At 35.0% G+C, this 16,609-nt stretch overlaps 1 protein-coding gene and 1 pseudogene across 1 annotated transcript in view; one reads left to right on the top strand and one right to left on the bottom strand.

Moving 5' to 3' along the window:
• LOC150102905 (phospholipid phosphatase 5) overlaps positions 1 to 16,609 on the bottom strand; it is a 216,669-nt gene that overhangs the window by 125,249 nt on the left and 74,811 nt on the right. Inside the window, exon 3 of the mRNA XM_090398045.1 lies at positions 8,737 to 8,842. Coding sequence (XP_090254171.1) covers positions 8,737 to 8,842 — 106 coding nt within the window. The remainder of the gene's footprint in view (positions 1 to 8,736; positions 8,843 to 16,609) is intronic.
• Positions 8,132 to 8,249, top strand: LOC150102906 (5S ribosomal RNA; annotated as a pseudogene).

Below are 16,609 nucleotides of genomic sequence, written 5' to 3'. Positions count from 1 at the left end.
AGTGGTTTAAGTCAATCCAAGAAGAGAAATCAGATCATGTGTGTCAAGCTCGCAAGAGGAAGAAGGAAAAAAGCATGGCCTTTCTTGTGTGAAATAAGACAACATTGTGTTTGGGTGGCAATAAAGTTAAAAAGGTTGCTGTCATGCACAGTGAAATATGACAAGGAGATCAGTGTTTAAGGCGCTAATTATGAAAAATCTTGTGACTCTGGATATATGAGTAGCGTGTGTCAAATGAAAAAGAAGAATGGAAAGTACTATAAACATAATGAAAAGCTCAGGTGTTGGCACACAACAATGCCTCATGATATAAAACAGCACCAAAGGAACAACAACTGGACCAAGTTATACAAAAAAAAAAAAAAAAAATATATATATATATATATATATATATATATATATAACCAAGCAGATAAGGATAATGTAACCGTCATAATGGATCAAATGGAATATAACAAAAAACCATATAATCTTCTAATATAGTTCTCTACCAGGTTAATGATCAGGATTCCAATAAATATCAAAAGAAAAAAAGAAGATATAATGTTTTTAAATAATTATCAATCTTGGCCCAAAAAATTATCAAAAAACTAAAACTAAATTGTTTTAGACCACTTTGGATATAAGGGCCTTAAAAATTCATACCCCCCCCCCCTCCTCCACCATCCTATAGTTGATAACATAGACAGATCAATCAAACTTGTCAAATAGCAAAATCACTTCCTTCCCATAGATAATTCTTCCTCCTTCATTAAAAATGTTATTCATCATAAAAAAATTCATTATAACTTAAAATAATCTTGTACTAAAAATTTCAGAAATTACAATAAGTTTTGATATTGCTGTATTATTTAACAATGCATTCCTCCCTGACAAATTCACCCATAAAGGAATTTTTGTTTCATTTTTTTTTAATTAATTTTTTTTTTTTTTTTTTATGAAAAGGAAAAATATGGTTCATTATCCTTTTCTGTTTATAGGAAACCTACATACGCTCGAAGGAATTTATACGGTGCCATACTATTAGAAAGGAAGACCTCAAAACATATACAGAGTCAGGCTATTTGTTCTAATGAGACAATTAGAAAGACAACTCTTACAATTAGAATGACAACTCTTGACAATTACAAGAGTTGTCATAGAACTCAGTTATCTTTGCAACACATTTATAGTCAATGGCTATAACCTCTCAAAAGTAGACAAAATAACCCCCCCCCTTTACTCCCATACCTGACAAGTTAACAAGCTATCCCCAATCATCACATGTCTCATTGTACTTAACTGTAGTATTATTGAAAATAATGGAGGGAGTCATTGACAATCAACTCCATCACCTTAAAGCTCATTGGTAGTCACCAATGACTGCCTAAGATGCACCTGAAAAGACAGATAAGATTCTTCATAATCTCCATGTCACTTTCAAACTATATATTTAGTAGCTAGCATTTATCCATTCACTGAGGGATCAGATTTATTCTCTTGAACATCCTTCAAGTATATAAGATTTCTTGTACTTGCAACTAAGCCTACTTTGGACAGACTGATAGATCTGTTAAAATCTTCCTTGTAGAACATGAAACTTGCATTTGCAGATCGTCTGTATGGCAGGTTAGGATGGACAGACATTGTTCTAGACAGTCTTTCACACAGGATTAAATGGAAGAAAACAAATCTGTTGCAAAAGAAGTCATTATAAGTATAAGCCTTTTTTTAGAATCAGCATCAGTTATACAAAATGCTCCCCTAACCTCAAGATGTATGGCAGGAATAATTTGTCCAAAATCTCAGAGAAGTCACTTTAAGGCAACATTTTACTTGACTTCTCTACATTAACTTCATTTTTATTCATCTAGAAGGTGCCTTGATAGGATATTGTACCTTTTTATTACAATTTGAATTTTTTTTGTTTTGTAACAATCTGAAGATGATGACTTGAAATCCAGTGGATATATTATTAGTAACTCAATAAATTATTTTGTTCCTTTGGTGCTGTTTATACCATGCAGTAATGTTATAGAGAGTAGCCATCAGCAAAACTATGATAGGATATAAAGTTAGTGATAAACCACAACCTAGTGAATTCAAAAATAGGCAATCCAGTTGCAAGGGTGCACTATATACCATAAGGTGGTAATTTGGCAACATACTTGATAATATGCCTTGGAAATTCTAGACCACGTGGGATTTCACAAAACTGTATCATCGCCCATTATCTGTCCACACATCTGTGGACACATGATGTGCAATGATGGTAAGGAGATTTGGACTGAAAGTGGTACAATCCATATTTGGTTAGAAGTGGACTTTGAGGTGATGTAGTTGACAGTTGATGACATCTGCCATTATTTTCAACAGAAATTATTTCAGGACAATGAGACAATTTTCTGGCTGACTTTTATGCCTTTCTTTAGGAGGAATTGAATATATGCTGTAGCAGAGATGCCAGATAAGCAAAAATTGTATGAGCATCAATTCATGAGTGTTTTATGCATTATGGAAAATTATGAAGACAACTACCGTGTTAGAGCAAAACTTTAGCTTAATATAAACCAAAATGAGTATTTTATGCAAAACTAGGATACCATCAGGCCTAGAAGACATTATTATTACTATTATTACGGGCAACTCCAGGGAGTCATTGGACTCATCCAATATTTAAAAAATTATCTATGCTATTCAGGATTCACTTGATGCCTTTATGGAGATAAAACACCCAGAGGAGACATGTAGTGAGTAGTTTGTAGTTATAGAAGAAAAGAAATAAAAGAGCCTGAAACAAAAACAATTAAAAATGTATTACCTATGGCCTAGGTTAATATTGGTCATAAATAGTTTATCTTTGGATTTTCTTGAATAATATTCTAGAATTCAGGAGTTGTACAGTTCCAAAATATCCATGGTTGGCTTTCTTGGTTTCCTCCTCTATCTCTTGATGCATATCATTGTAGCTGTTAATGTTGACTTCTAGATTAGTTCAATTTATCCACTTGCTCAGATATGATTCTCAACAACCAAGTAGAATTGATTTTGCTGGGTCCTTGAATGCACATATATTTTGTCTCTTCCTCGTTGGACCCATAGGCTTACTTGCCTTGATTAAATTAGATGTAGCATGTATAACATCATCACAAGGGTCTCCAAGGATAGCAATGTCATCAGTATAAGCCAGTAGTATATTGTTCCCATTTATTTCCATCTTTCTTTGTACATTTAGGTCTCTAATGCAGTGATTCTCAACCTGTGGGGCACGAAGAAAGTGGAAATCAAAGGAAAAACTGAAAAACTACTTTATTGAAACAAGAGCATTTAATGAAACTATTTATTGACACAAAAACAATATAAAAACAAATAACACACAGTGGTCTTTCTTCATCATTTACTTCAGTCTTTGTAAAACCAAAATCTAAATATTCTGTGAACCTGAATTTGCTGACATTGATGCTTCACAGTTGTCATATGCTCGCTTATGTCCTATTAAAAATTTATCCATTTTTCTATACTACAAAAGATTGTTTTTATACTGTGTATCACAGCTGTTGTGAAAAGGAGTAAAATAATGCCAACCATAACTTTTCACTGTTGGTTACTGCCGTCTTGCCATTTCAAGCTTTATTTATACTCGCAAAAACATTTCCAGAACATTCAAGACTTCCTGTGATGGAATCACAAATGTTTCTGAAAAGCCTATATGATTCGATGGTCTGTGCAGGTGATGCCAGATCTATACAATTTTCGAAAGATTTGATGACATATTTAAATTTGTATGAATATTTAAAAAATTTAATTTATTCCTAGTTTTTTTTTTTTTTTGTTGTTGTTTTGTTAACTTTTATGGGTTCTGTCATGTGTCTCAACACAAGAATTGCAAGGCGGGAAGGGGGTGGTGCCACAAAAGTTAATATTAAAAAATGGGGCACACATGAAAGAAGGTTGAGAAACATTGCTCTAATGACTTCCCAGTGTTAGATTGAACAGGGTTAGTGAGAAAGCATCTCCTTAAATTAAACTTACCAAAGAAATTATATTTTTATGTAATCCTTTATCCAAGTGTAAGCAAACAAAGATTGCTTGTGAAGTATCTTCATGACTAGCCTACTTGTATGTAGAGGATAATGACCTCACATTAATGCTATGCATTATGAGTTTGGTTTTGGCTTGCAGTGATGATAATAATGGTCAAAACTGGTCTGCGTAATGACTCTTCCTATAATGCATAGCAATACTTGTGAATGGAAGTATGCTTCACATTATGGGATATTAAGGCAATTGATGTGAAGATACTTCATGAGAAAACATTGTTTGTCATGACATATCATGAAAACATTGTTTGCTCATTAAGTATCATGAAGGATAAAGAATTAAACAGGAACATAATTTCTTGGCAAATTTAATACAAGTGAAAATACTTTTTACAACTATCTCTAATTCAGAATATTTTAATAATAAGGTAATACACCTTTTCACTACTTGTAGATGGAGAAATACATGACTTCTGCATTACTTCAACTTTGGTGTCTCTTTTAAGTTTGACTCCCACTGATGTGATCTCAAAGATCAAAGGATATGTGCTTTGCAATTATGGGATACTAAGGCAAGTAATGTGTAGTCAAGTAACCTAATTGCAAAGATGTTTCACATGCAAACTTTGTTTGCTTACACTTGGATAAAGGAATAAACAAGAATATAATTTTTTGGAAAGTTTAATGTTGCCTATGGTTAATTTTAAGTGATGTATTCTTCTACCATTATCACAGATTGGTGTATCATCAGCATAGTATACTTTAACAGCACTATCAAATCTAATTCTTCTTTGCTTGCCATTCATGATATACAAATGTATATTCGACTTTACAGATATATTTGTTAGCCATCTGCATCAACATGAATATGTATATCAGTATTTCATAAAACATTCTTTAACAACTTAATATATAATGTAATATATATTTGATCAAGTGTTTTATTTCTAAGCTAGCTCTCATATCCATAAGTTAAAATTGGTTTGAATACTATCTTGTATACAGTTAATTTAGTGTTTTTAATAATTTCTTTCTTATTCCATATAAAATTATTTAGCTGACTTCCTACAATACCAGTTTTACTAATTCTGTTGACCATTTCATATTAATTTACGATCTTAACTAAAAATTGTGCCCAAATAGCTGAAATGTTTTATTTGTTCTATGGGTTCACCATTTAGGATACGGTTGATGTTTTCAATAATTCTGTCTATTTTTATGGGAGGAGACCTACACGTAGTCTTTTAAAAATGCGAGAACCAACTAGGACTTCTGACCTAATGTCGAATCCTCACCTTCTTGTGGATTTTACAACTTTTTACAACTATAATTTTGTTGTAAAAAATTTTTTTTGTAACAAAAGGTATCTACCCTGTTAGGTTTCTACCTGAATACTGAATGAACGAGGATGAAAATTGTATCACAATGTAAAATGATGAATAAATTATGAAAAAATAGAATTACAGAGGTATTTCCCTACTGAGTGTTCCTGGTAAGATATATGCAAGTATACTTAAGAAACGGTTGAGAAGAATTGTGGAAGAAAAGCTTGGTGAAGAACAAGTTGAATTCAGGTCAAATTGAGGTTGTCAGGATCAGATCTTCACTTTATGACAAATAGTGGAGAAATCATGGGAATATAACAAAGATCTGTATTTAAGTTTTGTCGATTTGGAAAAGGCATATGATAAGGTGCCAAGAGAGAAGCTATTCAATATGCTATAGTTATATGGTGTCAATGGAGCATTATATCAAGCAATACATAGTCTTTATTTGAGTTGTAAGTCAGCAGTTAGAATTGAAGGAAGTACAGGAAGATGGTTTAATGTTAATTCTGGTGTGAGACAAGGATGTACATTATCCCCTCTGTTATTCATTATCTATATGGATCATATTATGAAGGAAAGTGGTATTAAACATGATCAAAATTGGAGATGTTAATGTCAGTTCTTTGCTTTATGCGGACAATGTTATACTTCTAAATAAATCCGCTACAAGTCTGCAAGATTCACTGATTAAATTGAATAACTGTTGTAATAGATATGGTATGAAGGTCAGCAATAAAAAGACAAAGACAATGAAAATAGGCAGAATCATTGAAAATGTCAACTGTGTTGTGAATGGAGAACCTGTGGAACAAGTAAAACATTTCAGCTACTTAGGCATGATTTTTAGTGAAGATGGTAAATTAAATATAGAAAGAGACAACAGAATCAACAAAGCTTGTATGGTAAGAAGTCAGTTGAATAAATTTATATGGAATAAGAGAGAAATTAGTTGGAATGCTAAACAATCTGTTTCAAACAATTTGTTTGCTCACACTTGGATAAAGGATTAAACTAAATTTATTATAGAAATTAGTCGGAACACTAAAGTAGCTGTATACAAGACAGTGTTTAAGCCAATTTTGACTTATGGATCTGAGAGCTGGATTAGAAGTAAAACACTTGACCAAAGCTTAGAGACCGCAGATATGAGAGTCCTGAGAAAGATTATAGGCGTGAACAGATGGCATCAATGGTAATATCATATTAAAAATGATTATATTAGGAAAGAACTTGACATTGTCAACATCCAGGAATGCGTTAGCAGCAGAGCTAATCTCAAGTGGTATGGTCACTTAAACAGAATGGGCAAAGGAAGATTAGCAAAACAAGTATTCTCTGCCAGGTTGGCAGAAAAACGAACCAGAGGAAGACCAAGATATAGGTGGATTCATAATGTACAAAGTGCCTTAGACGATAGAAATATAAGATCTGATAATGTTGGAGTCTTAACAAGTAATAGACTGATTTGGAAGAAAATTGTAGATAGGAAGTTAGTAATGATGTAAATTTTTCATGGTACTATCATATCCTGTACACCCCTTGAGGGTACATGGCAGGAATTTGATGATGATGATGTAAAATTATGGTATAATATGACAGAAAGAAAACATTTCATTTTGTTTTTTTGTGGTTCCTACCCATAAAAGGTTATTAGTAAACCTATACTACATTTGTACTGTGTGTGGACTGAGGATTTTTTTTTTCATTTTTATCAATTTTATATATTTTTTGTATTTTTTAATTTATTTATTACATAGTCTGGAAACCCTGCTCCAGAGAACAAACATGGAACTTTTTCAGGCCTCCCTTCCAGTAAGCAGGGCAGTGGCCTCACACTGGGTGATGAAATTCATCTCCCACCTAAGGACAGTCATAAACATCTATGCCCACTGTAGAATTCGAATAGGCATCCTGTTGTTTGGAGAGAGGGTGCACTAACCATGCAGCCAATCATGACAGAAATTTTGTTCCAATCAAATTATATTGCATTAAGTTTAAAGACACAAAGACTGATGTAAAATATTTTCTAATTTCATTTATTAATTTCATGTTAAATGTAATACTGATCAATTTTTAGTATGGTAAGTTTTGGCTTCTCTGTAGGAGCCTCCATAGCTCAGTCAGTATAGACGAAGCCCTTTGGTGGGAAAGACTCGGGTTTGATTCCATCAGTGACATGAGGAAACTTTATCTGGTCTCTTTCGCCTAAAGGTGAGTTATCCGGTGTTATATGGAGGTGGAGGGTTTTTCATCCCTCAAAACAGGCAAGCCGGTCCTGTGAACACACCGCTACAATCATAAAATATACTATGGCAAGGAAGGCAACTGGAAACCATCTTGCTCCTAATCATCTCCCTAGTATGGTATCATACGGCTATCCCCACTACCCATATGGCTGAGGGAATAGGAGGAAGTTTTGGCTTCTACTTTTGACAGAAACTTGTGCCATGCAATTATCTACACACAAACACAGAAATATATTTGATATACTGCCAGATGTTTCAGTTTGAAACTAACAACCTATCATCTGTGGCTTAACAGAAAACAGTTTTTACAAAGTAGAATAAACAATTGATCATTCAAAATTGGAACGAGCCACAAAATGTTACATCATTAATCACGATATCATTTCACTGAAGAAAGGTGAATGTAAGAGTGTAGAATAGTTACATGTATAAATTTACTACATCATACAATTTGATTTGGATAACACATTATTATTATTTTTTTATTAAGACCATCGAGATACTACATCTGTCTAATGATATCTTTAGTATGATATTAGTCAGCGGCCAAATCGGTTTGAAAGCACCAATTCCCGTCTGATCACTGAAGTTAAGCAAACCTGAGCCCAGTTAGTACTTGGGAGGGTATCACCTGGGAACCCTGGGTGCTGCTGGCATTAATTATTTTAGTCTGCATGGTTAGCCTAGTGGCTATGTACTTCAAAATCATATGCCTGGGGAAGGAATGTCCTCGGTTCGATTCCCATCGGTAATGCGAGGAGCTGAAGGATCTTCCTCAGTCATAGCCAAGTTAGCCGGTCTTGGGCATGGACAGTAGGGTTTTTTCTCCAGTTTATCCTGGGATTTTTCATCCTGTGAAACAGGCAAACCGGCCTTGAGAACTCAACAATACAGAACATAGGATACACCAAGGCATAGGGTTGACCACCTTATCCTGTGAACGGTTTGAAGTCTGATGATTAATAAACCCTCCACACCGCAAGGTAAAAGAGAGTATAAAGAAGATGAGATTACCTATGGACTGACAATTGTCTGCATTAAAACATTAGTATATATCACATATAAGAAGCATAGGACAAGAATATCAAATATACTGTTAATACAACGAATAGGTTTACTATCAAAGAATTATAGCATACTTACCCACAAAAACTGTGTTGGAACATAACTGGGTGTCCTTGGATTTTTATATAGCCATATTTCTTCAGGATGAATTTTTCTTTGGAAAGGCTTGGCAAACTCTAGAATCCTAAGATGAATAACTGAATTTAATGGGAAAAAAATATTGTTTACAATTATGGTACACAATACATAATAGATCACATGTTATAATTACTGCACTGTCCACATTATTTTAAGTCTGAAATAATACTGAAACTTGTTTTCTGTTTAATAAATATGGATTATTATAGAGGCAACTTCCAATGACTGCAGAAGACTCACACTACCAATTCTTCACTTAATGCCTATTGTATCTCTTCTTGAACTAAAATACTGACAAAGCACTCACAATTGCATCTGGCAATCCATTTCATTCATTCACTTTTCTTCAAGCAAAAAATATAGTTAGTCCTCATGTCTCTGTGAACTAGACTCTTACAATAGTCTAGTTCACAGAGACATGAGGACTAACTTCACAGAAGAGAGCAAGTCATCACCCTCCAAGGTTGATGACTTGCTCTCTTCCATCTAGTCATATGCTGAAAAATTTCTTCTGCTATCAACCAAATCTGTAATCCATTTGTAAACCTTCAAATTCATCCTCATAAGGAGCATTTCATAGACCTGTCACCAACTTGGTAACATCAGCAACCAAATCTCTGTAAAGCAGATGGGATCATACCAAAATCTTATAAAATAAGGATAATAATTTTTTTATCATTACTTGTTACTGTGTTCTTCAACAGCCAAGTGATTGCATGAACTATTTTGCCCCCCCCCCCACCTTCAGCAATGTGCTAGGAACTTTAACTCTTAGCATGTAAGATTCACAAACTTTATGCTTTACCATATTAAATGGACAGCCATTATCCTTCACCCACAGAGAGAGCCATCTATTTAAATTATTCTGCAGATCTAGACATCACTTCATTAACTACTGTCCTCATGAGTTTAATATCATTAACAAATAAGTGAATATCCCCTACCCTTCAGATCAATCCAGATATTAATGTACAAATTAATCAGAAATAGCCCAAGTAGAGAACCATGGGTCATCCCACTTGTCATATGAAAGGATTCTCTGTGCTGAATTCAGTCAAATACCTTTGAAAGTGTAGTGGCCTTGTGGTGTAGCTAGCTATTTCCTTCATCCAACTCAAATGTGTTTTTCTTATAGAAAGTCAATGAGTTATTAAGGCAAGATATTCCCTTCAAGAACCATGCTAGACCCTCATGGAATATTTATTATTAAGAGAGACTTCCAGGGAGTTGGGGACTCATTGAGGGAGGCCACTTATCATCTGCACTAGCTGTCATACCTTTTCTTGAATTCATCCACACTACCTATACTCACAACCTCCCAAGACAACCCATTCAATCACGCACCACTTATAGAGTGGTGGATGAAAAATCTAGCTCTCACCACCATTGCATTCATTCTCAACTTTCATAGATGCACTCTTGTTCTCTCCCCCATCCATAAAATAAAAAATTCCATCTACTGGTATCCTGTATGAGTCTCAGTAGTTGTCTCAATTATCACCCATCTTTTGGCTGTTTGCTAGTGTCTGTGGTCCACAAATTCTTCATGTCTTCATAATCTGTATTACAATCATGATATCATCCTTAACCTTCTCCTTTTCATCTCTATCTCTCTCCACAGTATCGGCATCACCACAAAAACCAAGACACCAAACCTGTGCACATAATAGTCCAAATAAGGTCATATTAAGGCCTTGTAAACAAACAAAATGATTTTCTTATCCTTACATGTCAAGGTCCATTTCAGCATTACAATTGTCCTCTGAGCAGAATTTGTAGTCTTTGCTATATAGCCCTTAAACTTCAATTTCCTGTTTATTAAAACTTAAAGATCCCTATACTGATCAGTGTTTCCTAGTATAATCCTATCAATATAATATGGCATTGGGTATCTCACTACATCAAAGTGCATAACTTTACATTTACTAACATTGAACTGACAGTAATTTTCACATGCCCACAATTCCAGCCCATTCAAATCACTCTGCAAGTAGTGGGTGCCAGCTGCATTCCTCATTACCCGGCCAATCTTTCCATCAACAGCAAACAGCTGTATATCACCTGTCAAATCCTTCCTAATGTCAATAATATAAAGATTAAATAGCAATGGATCAAGGACTGATCCCTGTAGTATACCAATACCACAGTATAAAGTACAGGAAGCAGGCCCAGAAAGTAGCTTGGTTGGTAAAGACAGCAAAAGCGCAATAGGAGCAGAAATTACTCAATCATGCAAAGAAAAATTCTAGTCATCATCATCACGAACCATGGGCTCACTGCCCGTTGGTGTCTGATGCCTCCTTCACTATCTTCTTCCACCTTTCTTTGTCCAGTGCACAGTGTCGCAGTTTCTGTACACCCATTCCACATCAGTCTTTTATGTTGTCCATCCATTCTCTGTATGGTCTACCTCTTCCATTTACACTGCCCATAATACCAAACATGAATGTCTTTATCTTCTGGTCCTTACTTATTCTGCAGATGTGTCCAAATAATTGCAGCTTCCGTTTTATTATCTTCTGCATTAGATTCTCCTTTGGTTGTATCTTCCAATAGAGCTCTTCATTTGTGACATTCTGTACCCATCCTATTCTTAGAATCTTCCTGTAACAAGTTCTTTCAAATGCCAAAATTCTTTTTCTTGATTCTTTATTTATTACCCACGTTTCAGATCCATACAATACACCGCTAAAGATGCATGTTTCCAGTACTCTTAGTTTTGTTTGCAGGCTGATCACTTTACTTTTCCAGAAGTTATCCATGGTCTTAAGATTTGTTCTTCCCTTTACAATCCTGATCTTTATTCTTTTTTACAGTCCAAATCATGTCATTTTACTTCCTAAATATCTGAATTGTTGTACATTTTCTATATCAATTCCACCCACTTGTATCTTTTGTTTCATGTTCTTCTCACCAAATACTATTGTCTTTGTTTTTTCCAAGTTCATAAGATAGCAGGTCTATGGAATGAACCTTATGAGAACAGGTTGAAGATCTGTGGGTTGCAGAAATTGGTTGATAGGGGGGAAAAGGGAGATATGATTGAGACATTCAAATTGCTAAAGGGTTTCTATAGGATTAATTCAGAGGATATTTTTGAGATCAGGACTGGTGGTAGGAGAACTAGGGGACATCTATGGAAGCTGGGCAAGAGTGTGGTTAGCAAGGGTGTTAGAGCTGGGTTCTTTACTTTTAGAGTGGTAAATGAGTGGAATAAGCTGCCAGAGTCTGTTGTGGGTGCTATGACAGTGAGTGAGTTCAAGGCAAGGTATGATAGATACTGTGCAAATGTCGTATAGTTGTGTGGACATGATGTGTTTAGGGCCTCCCTCGATGAGTCTAAGGACTCCCTGGAGTTGCCTGTAATAATAATAAGTCCAAATCTTTTCCCTTCCTCATTTAACAGTTTCAATGTTTTTTGTAGTTCTCTTTCATCTTCTTCAACAATAATAACAATGTCATCTGCAAATCTCAGATTGTTAATTCTCATCCCATGCACTGATATTCCTTTTGCATCTTCCTTCATTTTATCCATTGCTCTTTCTAAATGTGCGATGAAAATGTTGTGAGTAATTTTAATATGTGGCAAGTAGAAGAAAGAATGACTATAGGAGGATGATGTAAGATGATGACAATGGTAGACTGGTAAGAGAATATAGCTGAAATATTCTATAAATAGTTTATTGTATTTCATCCTCACAAGAGCAACATCAAGAGAAGCTGGAGTGTAGAGGGTATGTTGGATGAGCAGAAGATATAGGAAAGAATGAAGTAAACCTGATGTTAATAAGACATATTTTATCCTTCCATTCTGATTTCTACTTTTTTTTAATCTCATGCAGTTTTAATTTAATTCTGGCTGTTACGAAGTAACGAACAGATCCATCAGATCCCACATCAGCTACTTGCCTTACTTTAACATGTAAGAGTAAACTCATAAATCATAAAATTATCCTTCATTGTAATATGATTAATTCGGGTTTTGATTTTGCCATCTGGTGATATCCAGGTCTTATGTATTCCTGTGTGTTTAAATAAACTTCCTCCTATCACAAGATTACTCATTTCACAGAATGCCACCATTAAGTCACCATTCTCATTTTTTGGACCTCATGATTCATTACCTACTGCTCTCTTATCTTCATTATTTCTTTTGCTAACTTTAGCATTCATATCACCCATAAGAATAACAATGTCATGCTTTGGTACTTGTTCCTATACACCTTTGTAACGTATCATAAAAATTTTCCTTCTCTTCAAGATCTTTATTTGTTGGTACATAACCTGCATTTATGGTTACTTTAACACATCCTGAATATAATCTAGCCATTAATATCTTATCACTCATTTGCTTTCAATTTATCAAGCTTTTACTCATTTCTTCACTAAATATGAATGCCATACCTTTCTTTCAAGATTTTCATCCGATCCTGAATGCAGTATATGATATTCATCTACAGTTTTCACTTTTCCCAAGACTGTGCATCTCAGCTCACTTATTCCTAAAATATCTATTCTGTACTTACTAAAATAAAGAGACAAAAGGCTTCAGTTCAGCAATGCAAAATAATATAAGTAAAGTGGATAATTAGATCCAGCATTATTTCAAAGCCAAATGTAGAAACTATGGAAGTTTCGTAAAAAGTGAGTGTATTCTATTCTGTACTTTCCAATTTGCTTAACTTCTTGGGTCTTTATAGTTTGAAATATAGTTCTAACATTCCATGTTGCAATTAATATTTTTTGCTGAGGTCACCACATTTCACCTAATCTGTTTCAAAGGTTCCTGTAGGCTTTACCTTCGAAGTGTCATCCATGTATTATCCTCTTGCCAAATTAAATAGTTCATCAGGAATCCTGCAGGCCAATACACCTGAAACCTGGTGTACTGATTTATGTGGGCTCTCAGTTTCTATAACTAGAGAATTTTATGGAGAAGGGTGTTTAGCCCTCTGCCATCCAGGCATGAAGGGAGACCACTCTGAAGGCAGAGTATTGAATGTAAAATACAAAGCAGAGTGTAAAATGCTCTGGATTAGAGACAGCTGTAGGAAGTAATTTTCCTTGGTTATAAAGTATATTATATAGTATACATTAACTCCTGCATTGTTTCAATCTTAGTATCTTCCTCGGTCTGGTTCCCACTGTAATATTTTTTAATATCTCCTTTCTTTCACTTTATTTATATGTTTAGTTATGTACTTGTAACAATGATTTGCTTAATTACTTATCATCAAACCGCACCTTTATATTCTTTTTCCTATCAGTTATAATTATCGAGTCTGTAGACACTGCTTGAGCTAGTTCAATTTCTCTTAATCCTCTCTGGCTACAATTTAATCCCACCCACCCCTTCTCAAGTATGCTATTTTTCACGTGTATGTAGTTAAGATTCAGGAAGTGCTTCGGACTGGAACCAATTCCTTTGTCTATTTTGTTGATTCTCTCTTGCACTGATCTTTAAAAATTTATATGTTTTTCGACTGTGCCATTAAAGATCACGTAGAGGAATTGTATGTCTTTCCCATACAATTAATTCAATAAAATTAATCCTAATTCAAGCAACATTTAAACTTAATATCAGTCAGACGTGGCTATACTATCTTCAGGACACATAGGTTCTATTTTTATGACACAGTGCATTGGTAAGGCAGAATCAGGCAAGCTATTAACAAACAAAACAGTTTATTCATTCTAAGTCAAGGCAATTACAAAGATTAAATCTACACATATCAAAAATGTCTGTCACTGATTAACTCAGCTAAATAACATTGGAGACAAAGAAAAGCACGTGTCTGGTTCTCCACTCGATTAGATTAGCATTTCTCGCTTAAGCTTAATGACAAGGACAATATATATATATATATATATATATATACACACACACATTCATAACAATCAGACACGTGGATAGACCTTTTACACATTCTAACTTGATTTAACTCAGGCAACAAAAACCGAATTAGGCATAAATAAACTTTACAATCAATTTCCCTTTCATTACATAATATTAGCAAATGTCTCTGAATTCTGTAAACAATTAGTTCACAATTAATTAGAGGTGCAGCTTTCCGACTTCACAAATGTTCTTTATGCTAACTAACTATGGGATTCTTTATGCTAACTAACAATCTTAGCCTTAATTTTCACAATCTAGGAAAGTTCTAAAAAATTCTTACTTGTAACCTTGTCAACTAGTTCAGTACACTTGATCCTAGAGGTCAATGAACACATTCCTCTTCCTTCAGGTGAAAACCATACTCGGGCACTAGTTCAAGGCAACGATGATACAGCATACCCAGAGATCGTCAAGAAACTTCGCAGTGGGATTTCTGAAATACACCGTCACTGCTTTAACGAACCTCCTATCATCGTCGGACTTCTGTTAGCAGGACATGACTCCCCCGTCCTTGGAACGGCTGGACACATGAACCTCTTCAAAGCGAGAGCCAGGAACAGAGCCTTCGGTCCCCTCGATTTCTCCCTTTTATCCTACTCTCCCAACCTTGGAATGCCCTCAGATTAAACTGCCCAGATTTTCTTGGAGAGGTTTTCTCCGCAACCCTGCTGTCGCTGAGTTCTGACGGGAAAGCCCATACTTCGTTGACCTTTGCGATTTTCATTAGTCTCAGGTCTACATGTCTAATCCTGTCTGAGCTATTTCTTTGTTTGTACAATTTCAGTGGTTCTTAAATATTTTAACAATTTACTCTAATATTTTACCAGCTTTAATACAGCAAAAAAAATTGAGTTAAACATTAATTCAATTACAAGTACTTTGCATAATTAGTTATTTATTATTATTATTATTAAATAAGACCTCATGGAGTCAAAGACTCATCTAGGAGGTCCTTTTATCTCACACACATCTCATCATACCGGGTCTTAAACACATTCAAACTCCTTGCAGACACCACACTCTCAGGCAAGGCATTCCAATCATTCACAACTCTGCACGAAAAAAACCTGCCTCTCACTCCCCTACTCACACCCTCTTTATACAGTTTCCAGGCATGACCTCTGGTTCTCCCCTGATCTCCCACTATTCTCTGTAGAACTTCTCCACCATTGATCCTATAACAACCCCTTACCAACTTGTAGGTCTCTATCATATCTCCCCTCTTCCTTCTCTCCACTAGACTCTGCAAATTACATCTTTTCAATCTTTCCTCATACTCGACATTCCAGAGGTCAGAAACTACCTTAGTCAGTCGCCTTTGGACCCTTTCCAACATCTCTTCATCCTTCTGAAAACCCGGTGACCAAATCTGGGCACAATAGTCCATGTGTGGCCTAATCAAAGCCTTATACAATGGAACAAGAATCTCCCTACTTCTACACGTCAGTGTCCTCCTCATCATTCCCAGAAGTCTTTGTGTTGTCTTCACAATTTTGGCAATGTGTCCCCTAAATTTTAGATCCTTATCCACTATCACTCCCAGATCTCTTATTTCCTCTACTTCCAACAATATATTCTCACCAAGCATAAATTCTGCATCCCATCTTTGTTTTCCAAATTTTAAAACCTTACATTTTGCAACATTGAACTCACATCCCCATTTGCTTGCCCAATCACTCAATTTATTCAAGTCTTCTTGCAAGACCACAACATCTTCACTACTCTTTATGGTTCGTCCCAACTTTGCATCATCTGCAAACAACTGAATATCTCCATCCAAATCTTTGCCAATATCATTAATATACAAGTTAAATAGTAATGGCCCTAAAACAGATCCCTGAGGCACTCCACTAGTGACTTTCCTTTTCCTGGATATTGCACCCCCATACACAACTTGTTGATACCTATCAGATA

This window comes from Typopeltis vanoorti, chromosome 9 (assembly GCF_054136105.1).
Source record: "Typopeltis vanoorti isolate ZY-2024b chromosome 9, IOZ_Tvanoo_1.0, whole genome shotgun sequence".
Lineage (NCBI taxonomy): Eukaryota > Metazoa > Arthropoda > Arachnida > Uropygi > Thelyphonidae > Typopeltis > Typopeltis vanoorti.
This window is presented reverse-complemented; position numbering and strand designations above follow the sequence as displayed.